Below are 17,740 nucleotides of genomic sequence, written 5' to 3'. Positions count from 1 at the left end.
GCTTTGAAAAGGCCATATGTTGTCCTTGCATTTTCTGTGAACCCTTTATTATTAACCCTGACTATTTTGCCATATCGATGCATACGTGCATGGTAGAACAGTGGTGCAGCTTTGGAAAATGCATCTAGAATGATTATGACTAATGTTAACTGTTAAGGAATGGAATCGAATGGGATTGGAATTGGGAAAGATGCATTTTGAATTGGGAAAGTTACTCAGACCCTAAGCTTGCTGTCCTCTGGAGACAAAATTGGTTTACTAAGCAAAAAATTCAGTATGAAATGTGTGTGAAGTATTTCTGATGTTTTCTTTTCTAGTGTTGTATTGAGGTGACTTTCTCATGTGGAATTTACCAATCGATGTTAGCTCAGTGCATGAACAGTGGTGGAGTTGACTAAAAAGCAAAGTAAAGGAGAGAGCGCTTTATGGGTGAGTGAATTTCTTTTGTTTAAAAACTTAGAATTTTAAAAGGTCCAACCCAGAAGGTCTGAATGCATGTTTGGAAGCAAATATCTGTGTCTTCTGAGTGAGCTACAAGTGTATGTTAAGATCAGGGCATCAGCCCAAAGCCTTGATTGTTAGCATGTATCATCCCTGCAGCATATTGTGCATTTCAACATGAAATGTATTTTTTGAGAGAGAGGGACCCTTCCTTGAGTGTTGCCATTCACAAACACTACACATTGTACCACTCAGATGAAGCTGCCTCTGGGGAAGGAGTGTGCGCCAAATGGGTGATCAGCCTCATGTGGCAAGAGTACTTAAAAAGAAAAAGTGGAGGAGGACAAAGTGGCAAACTCTTACACAAATGCCATGGGGGCTTTAATGTCCCCACAAATGGAATTTCAGCAAAAGATACTTTTATTCCCATTATATGTTGTGTTGTACTATGTACGAAAATCATTCCCAGAGAGTAGTTATCAGTGGTTCATAGTCCTGCTGGAAGGGCATAATGAGTGGGGTCCTGCAGGGATCGGTTCTGGGTCCGGTTCTGTTCAGTATCTTCATCAATGGTTTAGATAATGGCATAGAGCAGAGGTAGGCAAACTATGGCCCGCGGGCCACAGCCCGTGGGATCATCCTGTCTGGCCCTTGAGTTCCTGGCCAGGGAGGCTAGCTCCCAGCCCCACCCCTGGCGGGGGTGTGGATAGGGTTGGGGCAGTCAGGGGACAGGGAGCGGGGGTGGGGAGGATGGATGGGGGTGTGTCCCCCACGGGGGGCGGTTAGGGACAGGGGGTTCCGGGAGGGGGCAGTCAGGGGACAAGGAGCAGGGGGGGTTGGATGGGTCGAAGGTTCAGAGGGGGGCAGTCAGGGATGAGGGGGGCGGGGCCAGGCTGTTTGTGGAGACACAGCCTTCCCTACCAGGCCCTCCATACAGTTTTGGAACCACGATGTGGCCCTCAGGCCAAAAAGTTTGCCCACCCCAGCATAGAGTGTACACTTATAAAGTTTGTGGATGATACCAAGCTGTGAGGGGTTGCAAATGATTTGGAAGATAGGATTAAACTTCAAAATGATCTGGACAAACTGGAGAAATGGTTTGAAGTAAATAGGATGAAATTCAGTAAGGACAAATGCAAAGTACTCCACTTAGGAAGGAACAATCAGTTGCACACATACAAAATGGGAAATGACTGCCTAGGAAGGAGTACTGCGGAAAGGGATCTGGGGGTCATAGTGGATCACAAGCTAAATATGAGTCAACAGTGTAATGCTGTTGCAAAAAAAGCAAACCTCATTCTGGGATGTATTAGTAGGAGTATTGTAAGCAAGACACGAGAAGTAATTCTTCTGCTCTACTCCGCTCTGATTAGGCCTCAACTGGAGTATTGTGTCCAATTCTGGGCACCATGTTTCAGGAAAGATGTGAACAAATTGGGGAAAGTCCAGAGAAGAGCAACAAAAATGATTAAAGGTCTAGAAAACATGGCCTATGAGGGAAGATTGAAAAAATTGGGTTGTTTAGTCTGGAGAAGAGAAGACTGAGAGGGGATAGAACAGTTTTCAAGTACATAAAAGGTTGTTACAAGGAGGAGGGAGAAAAATTGTTCTTCTTAACCTCTGAGGATAGGACAAGAAGCAATGGGCTTAAATTGCAGCAAGGGTGGTTTAAGTTGGACATTAGGAAAAACTTCCTAACTGTCGGAGTTAGGAATAAGCACTGGAATAAATTGCCTAGGGAAGTGGTGGAATCTCCATCATTGGCGATTTTTAAGATGGGATGGTCTAGATCGGGGTTGGCAACGTTTGGCATGCGGCTCGCCAGGGAAAGCACACTGGCGGGCCGGACCAGTTTATTTATGTGCTGATGCGGCAGGTTTGGCCGATCGCGGCCCCCACTGGCCACGGTTCACCGTCCCAGGCCAATGGGAGCGGCGGGAAGCCGCGGCCAGCACATCCCTCACCCGCGCTGCTTCTCGTCGCCCCCATTGGCCCGGGACGGCGAACCGTGGCGAGTGGGGGCCGCGATCGGTCAAACCTGCCGCGTCAGCAGCTAAATAAACTGGCCCGGCCCGCCAGGGTGCTTTCCCTGGCGAGCCACGTGCCAAACGTTGCCGACCCCTGGTCTAGATAATACTTAGTCCTACCTTGAGTGTAGGGGACTGCACTAGATGACCTCTCGAGGTCCCTTCCAGTTCTATGATTCTGTAGCACAAGGCTTCTGAATCCCTAATGAGCATAACTTATCTTGTATAGAATGGTGGTGGTAGGTTTGGGTCGTCTCACTGTTTGATATTTAATTCCTTTCTGATAGAGGTACTCTAACAATTTGTGACCAGAGATTAATCATCCAAGGAAAAGCAAAGTCATGGTCTCCAAGCAGATCATTCACAGCAGAGGGGAAATCTATGGAGCAGATGTTTTCCTTTTCCTTTGATAATCTGCCATTCATCTCCACCTATAGTGGATCTAAGGAAGAGTTAATTGCAGTGGGGATGGGACATAGACACAGTCTTCTGGTTAGGTAGAGGGAAGGCAGATTCTTGGAGCTGCCAGATTGATGAAGAGAGATGTACAAGCCTGAGTTGACCTTTCTGTCGGTAATAGAAAATAGTTAATTATTTATACCTTACTTGGAAAACTCAGACACCAGTGGCCCAATTTTGACCTCATTTATGTTTGTTCGACTGCATTTCAGGGAATTTAGGAAAATAATTTTAGGCAGCTTTTGTATGATAGGATTTCTTTTGGGGGGGAACTTTATAGCCCTGGTCCTGAAAACATCATAATAATACCTAGTCCTTATTGTTTTTCATTAATAGATCTCAAATTGCTTTAAAATGGAGCTCAATATCATTTCTCCATTTTTTTACAATTAGGGAAACTGAGGCACGGGAAGGTGACGTGACTTGCCCAAGTTCTTCGAGAGGCAGAGCCAGGAATAGAACCCAGATCTCCTGAGTTCCTGTCCAGTGCTCTAAATGCTAGACCAGTGTCTTGATGTGGTTCATCAAGTTGACTTTAGGCAGTGCCATATTCTTTGTTTGATTTGCCTTGTTTAGCAATCAAAACAGCTGGCTACTTGTTTTTTGGTTAAGTTTAGCCACAATGAAAACTTGCCGTTGCTCAGTTTTTTCCTCACCCTGCATGCAGTTACGAGAAGCATTTGCAGACTCTTTGAAAGGATGAGATGGCAGTGTTTCTTTTAAAAAGACAAAGTCCTGAAACAAACAGGATGTCCTCAGAGACTTCAGAGAGGAAAATAATCCTTAGCACTTCTGTATTGTTCAACATCTTCAAAGCGCTAAGTCACTGTAGACCTGTGCCCTGGGCTGTTAAAATCACTAGTCTTTCTGGATTTCTCCTCATCCAAGATGCCTTGCAGGCTACATTTTAGGATGCGGAGGCTGTATTAAGCCCTTGTGCTGTGCAGTTCCCTTGACTTAATGAAACACAATTTCTTTTTATCATAAATATTATGAAATGTTCAGAGCCCTGGGTAAGAAATTAGGACAGATGAGCTAACTTCTATCTGGGGTACTTGTAGAATGCCAGTCACCATAGTATCTAGGCACTGTGTAACTGCCAGCCGACATTTGATACTATTCTGTAAAGGTCAGCAAACCACAATACACAAAGCCCTTTGATTTGGCATATAAAGAGCCTCTGCTTTGTAATTTCCATGTTACCTTTCTTCATGTGGTGCATAAATGTCCAAGTGACATGCATCTTCGATATACATTAGGGAGTTGCAAAATTGAACTAGCGAGATTTTTTTTTTTATGGCTGGCCGAGCAATTTCTTCATGTGTTTGTGCTATTGATTCATGGCACAGTTTTAACATCCTATCGAAAGCCTGTATCTTTCCATCCTTTCTCCATGCCTGGGTAGCAGTCTCAGTTTAACACCTTTTGAAATGGTCAGCTAAAAAAGGCTGATGTTCTTTTTCACGTTAAAACTTACTGTGAATGAGGCACTGTTGTCTATGATGATGGGTGCCCTAGGCATACCTAAAATAAATAGTTTGAGTTAGAGCCTGTACCCTATGGTTCTGGTCTAAGCTATGCCAGAGTCCTGTGACTGTGAGCAAGTCACACACCTCTCTGCCTTAGCTTCCCCATCTGTAAAATGGAGATAAAACTTACCTGCCTTACAAGAGCATTATGAGGATTCATTAATGTTTGTGAAGTACTCTGCAATCCTTGTGGGGGAAAAAGAGCTATGTTTTGTCATGGGCATGCTTGTATTAATCTCTTTGGAATTCTAACTACTGTGTTTTGTGGGCTTAAATAATAGCTATGCGTTGTTTCTCTGGGTGTGTAATAACTATCTTATGCGGACTAATTATTATAATATTTACATAGCGCCATTCATTCTGACACGTCCCAATGTATTTTAAGAACTGTATGCATGTGGCATCACTGAAATGCAGCCACTTCTGGGGTGGAGCATGTCAGCCAGGCAGACAGCATGCTGCATAACTTTGGGGTTGGGGATTTTAGCCAATGACCCCGAGACAGAGCTTTAAATTAAGTTCCATGGGATCGTAAATGTCCATACAGAGCAGGCAGGATTTTAATTTTTATGGTCTTGTTTAAAACATCCCTGCACAGTAAACTTCATGGAAGTCGGTGTTATCCCCTTTGAAGCGATGAAGGTCTGAGTTGACTCTGTCAGGATTCAAACCTGTTGATCCAGGGAATCTAGGAAGTGTTCACGGTTACTGATAAGATCAGTTAGCAGCCCTTTTCTGCTGTGGGTCCCTGTCTTGAGGAAGTGTCTGATAGTATTTCAGGGTGCTTGTGCTTGGAACAGTAAAATATATGGTGGTATACTTTGTTTACAGCCAAGCTGTCCTTAGCTTTTTAAAAAATTGTCCGTTACTTAAGGAAGTGTAGCATAAGATTCACTGCTGCCTTCTGGAGATGAGCTGATTAGCAGTGGATTCTGTATATTATCTGTTGTTTTCTGCGTTAACTGTAGAATTCCAAGAAGAGAACATGGACCAGCCCAGCGGAAGGAGTTTCATGCAAGTTCTTTGTGAGAAATACAGCCCCGAGAACTTCCCATATCGTCGAGGTCCTGGAATGGGGGTGCATGTTCCAGCAACGCCACAGGGATCACCTATGAAAGGTAGGGTTCCTACTGGATCTGTGCATACAGGGGCTTGAGGGCAGGATCATTTCATCCCATAGCTCAGGGGTTCTCGACCTTTTTCTTTCTGAACCTCCCCCCATACCACATGCTATAAAAACTCCCCGGCCCAGCTGTACCATGACAACTGGTTTTCTGTATATAAAAGCCAGGGCCAGCATTAGGGAGAAGCAAGCAGGGCAGTTGCTTGGGGCCCCACACCAAAGGGGGCGTCACAAAGCTAAGTTGCTCAGGCTTTGTCTTCAGTGCCAGGGGCTCGGTGCCCCGCGTGGCAGGGCTTCAGCTTCCTGCCCTGAGCTCTAGCGAGTCTAACGCTGGCCATGCTTGGCGGACCCCCCCAGAAACCTGCTTGCGCCTCCCCCCCGGGCGCCCCAGACTCCTGGTTGAGAACCAAGCTTTTACTCACCCAGGAGGAAAAATCCTACTGAATTACCAAACCAAATAATCACACTTGTGTTGCTGTATGGCTTGTATCACTATTGTATCGCTTCTCGGGTCTTTGAGCTCTGGTCAAGTGTTGTATACTGCAGTAGGGCCCATAGTCCCTGGGTAGGATCGGGGCACCGTATAGACACACGCTGCTGGCCTGGCATTGTCCACAGCAGCAACTTGAAATTGAACAGGCCACCAGGATTGGATCAAAGGTGCTGGGGCAGGTTTCTAGGCATGAACCTGGGAGCCAAGAACTCTTGAGATGTAGTCCCAGCCCTGCCCATCCTCTCTGGCTTTGGGAATATTACTTCACCTCCATTTCCTCATCTGTGAAGTGCTAATTCCTGCTCATTTCAATTGCCCAGAGGTTAATTAAAGCTCCTAATTACTGGCAAGGGGATAGTTGCTGAAAAATTAGTTTGACTCTCCCCACCCCACTCTACTGCCAGTTGGAAAGAATCGTGGCCCAAGGTTCTCCTGCCAATAAAGTAAAGCCCTGTACAGCGCTGAGATCCAGGGAGGAAAACTCTGCCCAGCTTGTCCCCATTTCAGTCATTCTTCAGTGGCTGCAGCAATGTGTATTTGGCACAGGTGTCTTAAACATTTTAAATTACTCTGGATTCTGCCCAGCACAGCTGTTATGTATTTTCTGGGCCCAATCCAGTAACATGCCGAGTGCCTTCAGCTCTGATTTTGAAGTCTATAGCAGTTAGGGGGGTTAGCACATCACAGGTTTGGGCCCTTGGTCAAGCAGAATCACAATGACTTCAGTCTTTTATGCCATGTGAGGTTGCTTTCCTATTTACTTTGGGATGCCTGTTGGATGCAAACACTAGGTCTACTAAGAGACATTGCACCAACACCCTAAAGAAATGCCCCTTTCTCCTTGCCCAATATCCTAACTGCCTTGGGGCCGATCCAGAGATGCATGTCCTCTGGTATAGGCATTCTATTACCCCCCCACACACACACACACCCTTACCTACACACACCTCCCAGGATCCATAAGATAAAAATCCCTATATCCAAAGTCTTTAGCTAGAACTGGGTCAACTTTGTCACCTTTTATCTAATCTTTCCCCACACTCTGAGAGATTTGGATTTGGTTCACTTTTTATTCAAACAACTTACGGTTTGGGATTTAGCAAACCAGAGCCACCGCTTATTTGTCAGCCTCTTGCCTATCTCTAGTTGAGACTATAGTTTAAATTCCCATCAGGTTGGTTTGTATCATAAGCAGCCCCAAAGGGGGGGAAAACGAGGAAATTCACTGGGCGAAAATGACAATAAGTGGATTTGACAGAAGAGAACAAAAGTGAGAGCATTCAGTCAAGGACAGAATGTACCATATGTCACTCAAAGTTAACCTCAGTAGAGAATCACCTAATTTTCAGTGTGCCCTCTTTTATTTATATTATAGATAGCTACAGAAGCTAACAAGAGGGTCCCTGTCCATATGTTCTAGGCACCCCTGACATAACTTAAAAATAAATTACAAATAATACCATAATTACATCAGTATAATTTAATATAACTTCCCATCAATGAGCTAGGTAACTTCAAATTGCCTTCCAATAATCCCCTACTCTTCTCTTGTTCTTCTCTTGTCCAATAACTCTCAAATACCAGGAGGGAGAAGGGGGTAGGGGAAAGAGATTTTTATGAAGGTAATCTCTTATTTTATGCGTATGATCAGTAGATCTCAAAGTGCTTTATCAGAGTGGGTAAGAAAAAAAGTACATTGCGTTTGACACTTGTAAGATATGGTACATTTCATCCACATGCTGAATTTCCCTGTTGAAATAGCTTATTATTATAAACCAAACATTTTTAGAGAGAATTCTTGGCAGTGGAAATTCCACCAGGAGAGGCAGCATAATGTAGTAGTCACAACACAGAACTGGAAGTCAGTTTCTATTTCTGGCTCTGCTTCTGACCTTTGTGTCTTAGGGCAAGTCACTCATGGCCTAATTTTTCTGAAGTGCTAGGAACCTACAATTACAATTAACTGCAATAGGATGTTTGGGTACTCATCACCTAGGAAAATGAGGCTGTGAACTTTTTTTATGTCTGTTGATAAAATAGGCATAATAGCTGCCTCACAGTGAAGTTCTATTAAGCAAAAGGACTCTCTCAGGTCAAATTTAAGCCCAGGTTTAATTTTGTAATGTTATACAACAACCAAGCTTTTACAAAACCTAAGAGCAATATTATTGAATTTTTTTTGTAAAAAATTCAGTGGAGGCAGTTTTTAAGGAAACTTTCTTTTGCCATATTTGCCACTGACATTTTGCAGTCTTGTGCTAAAAGTAAAATTGATTAGAAACTGACTATAAACTAAAATGGAACTGACCACTGTGTTTTCATTGAGATAGGTGAGAGAAAATGCAAACAGCATAAATAATGAAATTACTGCACATTTAGTTATCTGTTTTAAAATGTTTGATTTTAATCTGACTTGCTTGGCAAATGTAATTCATTATACAACGACTAAATTATTGATTAATCCCTTCCTTTTGCTGGATTTCATACTTGTGTGTGTTCTTTGAGACTAAGGGATGATCTTCTATAGCTGGGAAAATACGAGGCTGACAGGAAGGCATCTTGTTCCTCCCCCATTTCAGATCGCCTCAACCTTCCAAGTGTGTTGGTGTTGAACAGCTGTGGAATAACCTGCGCAGGGGAGGAGAATGAAATTGCTGCCTTCTGTGCTCATGTGTCTGAGCTGGATCTCTCTGACAACAAACTTGACAGCTGGCATGAGGTAAAGCCATTACGCCTGTGCCTTGCTAAATAGCAGCAATAACTGCTGCTATCACTGTATTTATAGTGCTAGATCTGAGATCTTCTCAGTCATTTCAAAGTAGTTAAATGTGTCCATTTTAGAGTGTTGTAGTTCACATTTGAAGATCATGTTTATTGCTCTGTAGCTGTCAAAGTCAATAAACTTGATCGCTATGCTACATTCAGGGTATGTCTACGTTGAAAACGCTACAGCGGCACAGCAGTAGTGTAGACGCATGCTACAGCAATAGGAGGGGTTCTTCTGTCGATATAGTAAATCCACCTCTCTGAGAGGCAGTAGCTAGGTTAACAGAAAAATTCTTCCATCGGCCTAGTGGTGTCTCTGCTGGGGCTTAGGTCAGCATAATTACATCCCACAGGGCATGACGTTTTTCCGTAGTCCTGAGTGATGTAGTTAATTCAACCTGACTTAATAGCATAGACCAATCCTCAGGCATTTAACTCACTTTCCTTAGTAATTTCTGAACTCATCTTGCAGGTGAAAAATATACTTTCCTTCAGTGCAAAGCATTGGAATGATCATTCCATGCACCAAGAGGTTAATGAGCAATATAGATCATTAACAGAAGGAGTGCAATCAAGAGTTTGAGCAGAGGACTGGCAGCTGAGACTCCTGAGTCCTATTCCCAGTTCTGCCACTGATTCTGTATGATTTGGGAAAGTTAGAAATCCTCTCTGTGCTTCAGATGTCTCCTCTTCAAAACAGGATTAATAATGCTCGTCTACCTCACAGGCGATTTGTGAAGTTTAATTAATTAATGCTGGTAAAGGGCTTTGAGGTGCTTGGATGAAATGCACTATATAAATGCAATATAGTAGTAGTAGAATAATTAGAGTACATTAAACTGTCTTGTGTCTTCCCCTGCTCATGCTCTGCTTTTATCCCACTGTTAATTACTGGAAATTGACATGAAAAAAGATGTACTGTGGCCTAACCTTATTTTTAAAAATTTTTAAATTATTTCCTAATCACTAAACAAGAAGTGGATCTAGTATTGATGTAAGTCTTCTGATCACAGAACAGATCTGTTAGGCCAGGGACAGCATCAGCTTTCCCATGCTGCTTTTTGCTCAGTACTTCCCTGGAGGGGCCCTTCCTGTGGGTTAGGATAGGAGTTTCGTTTCCAAGGGGCTTGTTCAGATTCTATGGCGACTGCCAACTTAAGAGTCCATTTGTGCTAGCTGTGATGATGATCTTGTGGTGGTGGCATGTGGTCACTAGGAACTGGAGTGAGAGCACCAGCAGCTCATTTTTATGTTGGCCTCTGAAAGTCCACCAGTTGGTAACTTAGTTTCTATCCATCTGGTCTGTTTTAGTGCTTATTTGTGGTTGTGCTCATTTTAGTTGTGAAACATGTTCTAGCGGCCTTAATCAGTTGAAAGGCAGGTACATCCATTCATCACCACCCCCAGATGGTGCTCCCTATACCTGTGTCTTCCCATTTATACAGCCTGCTTCTCTGCTACAGTTTGCCCAAGTCATTTGCATCACCCACTTCTTCACACCCAATCACGTGCCCCTTAATCTATTCTGCATCCTTGATACATATATCCTGGCTGTCCCCTTTTTCTAATCCTTCACCCTAACTCCAAGCTACGCACATACGCACCTGATACATGCCAATAGAATAGCTAGCCCCAAGCACTGTTACATGTATGTTTGGATTGAATTCATAACCTTTCAACTCCAGCACCATGTGCGTAAGAAAGCTGGTACTTTATAGATTAATGGAATCTAATAAGGAATCCATTGTGCATGTACAATGAAATTCTATCAGCCTTTTATTTTAGGCAAAATTGTGTGGTCTCTTCCTAGTGGGGAACAGTGGAAAAAGTGACAACTGATCTGTGTAACAATCAGACACTCGAGGGACATGCTCTTGCTTCTCTCTGCCTAGAGAAGGGTCCACCAGCCTTCTAAGATGCTGGCTTCTGTGACTTGTTATTTCTTAGGCTGGTATTCAGGTGGACTTTCTGATCTCTCCCAAGGGATCTGCTTTCCCTTATCAAGCTGCCTTCAGAGTGTAATTAAATGAACTGTTGAGGTGAATGTGCAATTAGCCAATCAATTGAGATCAGTGAATAGTTTGAGTATGAATTACAGATAGCTATCTAAAAGCCTTATATATATTTTTTTTAATCCATATAATTTCTTTGGCTCACAGTCCTGCTGGAGGATCCCTTTCTACAAAATGGAATATTATTGAATGAGGTCTGATTACCTCCTGATATGCTTCTTTCTCTTTTTTTTTTGTTTTTTTTTCTCCCCCACTAGGTCAGTAAAATTGTGTCAAATGTTCCTCACTTGGAGTTTCTAAACCTGAGTTCCAACCCTCTGAATTTGTCAGTTTTAGAGAGAACATGTGCTGGATCTTTCGCTGGTGTTCGCAAACTGGTGCTAAACAACAGCAAAGCTTCCTGGGAAACAGTCCATACAATACTGCAGGAATTACCAGAGTAAGCATGAGGCGCATGGTGTGAAAGGAGGAGTGCCCGCTGCATGCAGACAAAGCTCATAACAGGAAAGGCTGCTGGGTGTGGGTGAGTGGGCTGAGCAGAGGAAGGGGATTTAGTTTCTTTGGGACTTGGAAGGGTTTAACTCTTGCCATTGGGCCAACTGAATGTTTTATTGCATTTCTAGATCTGAACTTGCCTAGAGCTTTGCATAGGTGCATACACACATTGAATACATCTAAATACTAGCATGAATTAATGGATTATGGCCTTTATGATTCAGCATGTGACACTCTCTTTTCCACTGAGCTACGACTGAATGAATGGCAATGCACCGTGCTAATGGCTTTTGGATGGGACATAAATCTGAGGTCCTGGTCAGTTGTCATTAAAGATCTCATCACACTTTTCATGTGTTAATCTCAGGGTCCTGTCCAGTTTCCACCTTGGCAGTGGCATTCTGCCTCCCTGAAATGCCTTTGCCATTTCAATTGGATACCAGATTCCTCTTCTTGCAAATTTGTAAAGAAATCTATTATTACAGTATTCTGCTTAGCCAGTACACCCTTAATTGAGACAGCCACTCTGTTCCCAGGGAACCAATTTAGCTTACTGATAGCTAATAGTAATGATTGCTGCTTAAATGGGACAATGGTAGCATAAATTCTGTTTAATAGAGACATGTTCGGCCATTGCCAATGTAGTCTGAGAAAGATTTAATCAGATGTGAAATTCTAAGTTCCAGTCTTAATACAGAAAGGTGCTAAATATTAAAATTAAAAAACCCACTGAGCATTATTTTTATTCCCATTTCTTTATTCAGTACAATATTTCATTTTAAATATCTTCAGTCTGTTTCTTTTTTCTTGGCCTCTTTTTTGGGATGCGAGGCTGCTTATCAGAGTCTTTTCCCAGTTAAAGGATTCATCATTATTATTAATTTTTGTCATGCCTTATTTAAAGCAGTTAGTTAGCATCGCTGTCATCTGACAAATGCACACTACCTTTCACCTTAAAAGTGGTCACATGAGTGGTAAATGACTTTTGGCCAGGAGCTGGGGTTTATAGTGTGGTAATAATCTTTAATGTTCCTGGTGTTCATTTTAAATCTCTTGTACAACCTCCATGACTTTGGTGATAGGAACATCCATAAATACGTGAATGGGTTTTCAGCCTCCACTTGTGCAGTGATGAGCCCATCCACGCCCAAATTGGTGCAAGGTGCAAACATTGCTAAAAACCAGCATGCTTGTTCAAGCCCTTTAGCTAGTGGTGTTTTCACCTGCAACACCTATTAGTTGGCCTTGGCCAATGGATTTTGTTGGGTATAAACTCTGAAAATTTCTTTTTGTGCATGTGTTAACTATTTAAAGGTTACTTGTGAAACTATTCCAAGGAGTTGTCAGAACTTTTAGTGGGTACTGGCACCAGTGAAGTACATAGACACCATTTGTGAGCGTGCAGATTTGTGCAAGTGGAGGCCTGACTGAAAATATACAAAATATAGTTTGAAGCGCTTTGACAGTCATCTAGCTGAAAGATGGCGTAGGAAGTCCTATCTACACTGAGGTTTCAGAGAGTGCTGGGGCCTTTCATGTTTAAGTAATTCTTGAAAACTGTATGTACAGGGGCCTCTAGGTAAGACCGTTTACAATTTAACAAGAAGCCTTCAGTTAAGAGCATATTTCTTTCTGTGTGCAGCTTGGAGGAGCTCTTCCTGTGCCTTAACGACTATGAAACAGTGTCTTGTTCTCCAGTTTGCTGTCAGTCTCTCAAATTACTCCACATAACTGACAATAATCTTCAAGACTGGACTGAAATTCGAAAGCTCGGAATTATGTTTCCATCGCTGGACACGCTTGTCCTGGCCAACAATCACCTGACAACCATTGGAGAATCAAATGATTCTTTGGCAAGGCTGTTCCCTAACCTGCGATCCGTCAGCTTGCACAGATCAGGTGAGGTACTGAAAGCAGCATGTTCTTTATATTCCTTGTGTAAATGATAATGCCTGATCTAAACCTTTGCTTTGGCAGAGGGGGGAGGAATATTCTCATTTTGGTGCAAATTGAAACCTGTGCTTTAACAGGGTGGGGGAGAAGAATGTTATTTTGCTAGTGACATCCTACATCTTTGCTAGGAATGAGCAGTCTGCAATCAGTATTGCTTCCTGCTGGCTACTTGTGTGTTAAGCAGATCAGAGAAGCTGGAGAAAGCACATTCTTGTACAGTAGAATATCCTTGTTAGGCTCCTGGGTAGCGTATACTAGTGCCAGAGGCTACAGTCATTTTCAGTCTTGTCTACCCCAGCTTTTAAACTAAGTCTGAAAGTTATTCAGAAGTGCAGCCCAAGCAGGACTGTAATAAAAGTTGTGTGACTAGTGTGGTAGGTCACTAACTGGGCTAGAGAAAGGTCTAACACAAGTCATATTCCCTCTACACCCAAACCACGTTAGAACCCCATTACTCTATAACAAGAGATGTCCAAGCTGTGGAAGTTAGATTTGGATCTAAACTTTTCCAAAATGTGGATCCCGCTCCCAGTGCACACATCAGGAATGGGATCCACCTGGACAAAGCATCTTGAACAGCCATGGTTACTGTAAGTCGCTTTTCTTTCCTTGGTTTGGGTTAGGTAAGTAAATACCATTTAAAAAGTTAACTGTTTAAACAATTTAAAAATGTGTTTAAACGGTTCATTGGCTGGGGCTAGGGCAGCTCCAGCGGGGCTGCACAACACCAGCAGTTATGGCTGGCGCTGAACGGTTAAGGCAGTTAACTGGTGAGACTAATTCTTACCAGTTAACCTTTTACATCCCTAGTTTGGGTCATGGCCCATCTCTAGCCATAACTGTTTGAGAATGGGTTTTAAACGCTGTCGTCCGGTCAGTGAAGATGGACCTTAGATGATTTCATCATCGTCCAGAGAGGAATTTGATCTCAAAAGTGGGAATGTGGTGGAGCATACAAAAGAGCTTCCTGCAGTATTTTTTGTCAAGAGGGTGCAACTTTTGCAGTTAAATAGCTGGGTGTGTTGTGCATCAACTTGACAATGACTGATGGATGGGCATCACGATGAATTCCTCGCTACATGTGACCCTGATTTAAGATGTAGGAATAACATCGAAGCCCCATGTCCTAATGGTTCTGATCTGAGAACACACAAACAGATGCCACTCTGATAACTTGAGAAACATGTGAGGAGAAGATGATAAACAAGACCTCTACCTACCCTTTTCTGTTTCTTTTAGCTTCTCCTGCCACTTCTGGCACTTTCTTGTTCTCTAAACAATGGTTCAGACTAAAGTGTCGACCTGTTGCTGTCATTCAGATCCAGGTGCACAAGATTCACAACAGTTGAGCTACCATCCTGATGAGGACAAACCACTGCTAGCCATAATGAAAAATACAGCTTTGCTGTGTACTCCAAAGGCTGGCAGGCATTCTGTGCTCTCCAGCCACCATGTTTTCAGGAAGAATAAGTAAGAGTAGTTTGGAATGTCAGTGACTGAGGAGCCAGTTTGCATTCTGAGGGTAGGTTACAGTTTAATCAACCTCTAGACCCAGCGTCCACTTACAGGCGCACACACATGGGATCAAGTAGAGCAAAACCCATCACCTGTGTTTAGATGTTAGATTCTTTTAACTGTAGGTATGGAAGAGGCTGCACCAGAAGCTTTGGCTGAGGCCTCCCTACAAATAAGCCCCAGAGACTTTTCTCATCCGAAAGCTGAGGCTGGAGAATCAACTGGCATAGCAGTGAACACACTTTGTACCTCCAAGCCCCAATGAGAGGTAGCTATGGGACAGATCACAGGTGCTAAATGACATTCGACTTCCATCTCCCAGATGTGCATGCTTCATTAGCTGAATTTGGAAAACCTAGGAATAAAGTGCTGGGTAAAAAAAATCTGTTCAGTTACAGCTGTTTTCCTAGTGTTTGTTTGATCCTCTCATTCTCAAGAACTCTGCCATGAATTTCCTGGAGAGTTTTTGTTCCAGTTTGGCTGCCTGATAATTACCAGCAGTCATGGGCCCTTTTCCTCTCCCTAACTTATAAGAGTCAATACACAGACTCTAGTATAGATTCACCTAATGCATTATTGTAGTTGTTGGTTTAATATGCAGAGCCATAGAGGGATTAAAGTAGGGATGGCCAGCCTGAGCCAGAGAAGGGGCCAGAATTTACCAAAGTAGATTGCCAAAGAGTCACAGAAATACGTCAGCAGCCCCCCATCAGCTCCCGCCCACCAGCAGTCCCGCTAATCAGCGCCTTCCCCTCCCTCCCTGCACCTCCCGATCAGCTGTTTCGTGGCGTGCAGAAGGCTCTGGGGGGGAAGAGTGAGGGCATGGCAGGCTCAGGGGAGGGGGAGGGAAGCGGTGGAGTGGGGACAGAGCCAGGGGTTGAGCAGTGAGCACTCCCTGGCACATCGGAAAGTTGGCACCTGTAACTCCAGCCCTGGAGTCGGTGCCTGTACAAGGAGCCGCGTATTAACTTCTGAAGAGCCCCTTGTGGCCCCGGAGCCACAGGTTGGCCACCCCTGGATTAAAGTATTAATAAAACCCCTTTCACATGTATCAACATGCTATACGATGTAAGCACCAAGCGTTGTACACCATTTAGTAAAACTGCAGCTATCTACAGGAAAATAAACCTTTTACATCAGACTTGAAAAATGCTGAGTCATTGAGAGGACCATCCTGTGGGAGGCAGTTTTGCTCGGGTGGAACCAAGCGTTCAACCCCGTTGGATACTACGCAGCACATGGATGATCTGAGGAGCCCCCAGTTGAACAGGAAGTCCAATGAGGACATAACCGTGAATTAAATCACACATGTCGGGGGGATCTTGGGGTATGGAGAGTTCTTGAAAACTGATGATTTTAAATCCTCTCCACAGCGGCTGGACTTGCCAAAGTAACTATCTAAATAAAGGCATGACATGGAGTGAAAAGGTGTCAGATGAAATGCGCCACTGTATTTTGGATAGCTTGGGTAATTTGTTAGTTGAATTGAGATTGCTGTTTGAAAGAATGTCACCACGGTTCACTGGTGAAATAACAATTATGGCCACTGCTGCAAGATCCCATATCTTTCAATTTTCTGGAGGATGAATAGTTGATAGTGATGTGGTCTTATTCACACCCTAATGTAAGTGAATTAAAGCATTAGACCATACACTTCTGGGTTTATTACTCATTCCTCTGCCTACATTAAATCATTTTGTTAAGCCTTGTTTCTGCTTGTCCCAGTCTAATACCTGCTGTTCCTGCCCCTGCAACAGCTGTTGTCAGTTGATATTACTGAGGCTTTTGCATATTAAATATTGAAGAACTTGGTCCTGCTTAAACCTGCTTCTTGTCTTGCTGGCTGCTGTGGTTTAGCAGAGATCTCCAGTGAGTTGAAGGTGATTGGTTTTCACAGGAGTTGTGATGGAACATCTCAGTGTGGGATGATGGGAGTTCAACCAGGTTTTCTTCTCAGAGTGGACACCTCCAGCAGTATAAATAAGCGGTTCCCTTTTCAAACGCAATTGCCTGTTAGCTTTCTCCCAGGCACAGTAGCATTTTGACCTGCAAAGGCCAGGTTCTTGGCAATAGTTTAATTAGAGGATGAATATGACCCAGTCACCTATCAGTCATTCTCTACTATCCCCACCAGCTGAGTGATCCACAGGTAGAAGCGGGAAGGGTTTTGAGCCAGTATCACAAGATGTTACTTATATCCCAGTGCATGTGGTATGCATGCATGGCTGAGTTCATTACCCAGGGAATGTATTTTAATTGCAAGTTGACTTGCACAGGATATTACACTTGACATGGAAGAAGGGGACAAATATCTCTCTACAGTATGCCCTGCTACACACAGGAATTGCAATTCTGGTCTGAATGATCACTTACCTTCTGAGACCGCTGCAGTCCCTGGAACAACAGAAGTGTCTGACCTTTACTTGATTACGTGACTTGGGTTTGCTTAAATCAGACCTTTAATTTTTTAGAGATGCTGATTTCCTTTTATCTATTATAGTGGATATTATTATATCTACCAATTTCTAGTAGAAGCGTGTAATACTTGGTACATTAGACTTAACGGCTAGACCGTGCATGTAAGAAGTATCCTATGTAAGCATCTATCTTCTGCCACAGCAAAAGGAAGCAAAGATAAGCATCGGAGTTAATCTTGAATACACAATCAAATAGATTGTCACCTGATCCCCAGCTTTCCTCACAACTTTGCTTCAATTCTCAGAAACCAGTACAGATCTGCAGAAAGCTGGAATTGGGTGAAAATATTTTCATTAAAAGGCTGGATGGCTCATGGGAATAGGATACCTGCAGGTCACGAGTTCAAATCCAGACCTAGCTTGGTAGTCCCTGAAAATTACCATTTGATGGCTGCTTGGTGGTCCCTGAAGTGACAGAAGTCTGGCTTCAGCAGTACTAACCAGAGTCCT

The 17,740-nt window shown here is 43.3% G+C and overlaps 1 protein-coding gene across 6 annotated transcripts in view; it reads left to right on the top strand.

The window, feature by feature from the left end:
- The window catches only part of LOC101953457 (tubulin-specific chaperone cofactor E-like protein), a 104,735-nt gene that overhangs the window by 7,968 nt on the left and 79,027 nt on the right, over positions 1–17,740 (top strand). For all 6 annotated transcript variants that reach the window (XM_042851900.2, XM_042851899.2, XM_005303748.5 and 3 more), the window contains 5 exons: positions 318–429; positions 5,425–5,574; positions 8,652–8,791; positions 11,108–11,289; positions 12,988–13,244. In XM_042851900.2, coding sequence (XP_042707834.2) covers positions 426–429; positions 5,425–5,574; positions 8,652–8,791; positions 11,108–11,289; positions 12,988–13,244 — 733 coding nt within the window. In that variant the 5' untranslated portion in view covers positions 318–425. The remainder of the gene's footprint in view (positions 1–317; positions 430–5,424; positions 5,575–8,651; positions 8,792–11,107; positions 11,290–12,987; positions 13,245–17,740) is intronic.

The sequence above is a fragment of the Chrysemys picta genome, chromosome 16 (genome assembly GCF_011386835.1).
Source record: "Chrysemys picta bellii isolate R12L10 chromosome 16, ASM1138683v2, whole genome shotgun sequence".
NCBI lineage: Eukaryota > Metazoa > Chordata > Testudines > Emydidae > Chrysemys > Chrysemys picta.
Note: the sequence above shows the minus strand (reverse complement) of the source record. Positions and strands in the feature narration are given on the sequence as shown.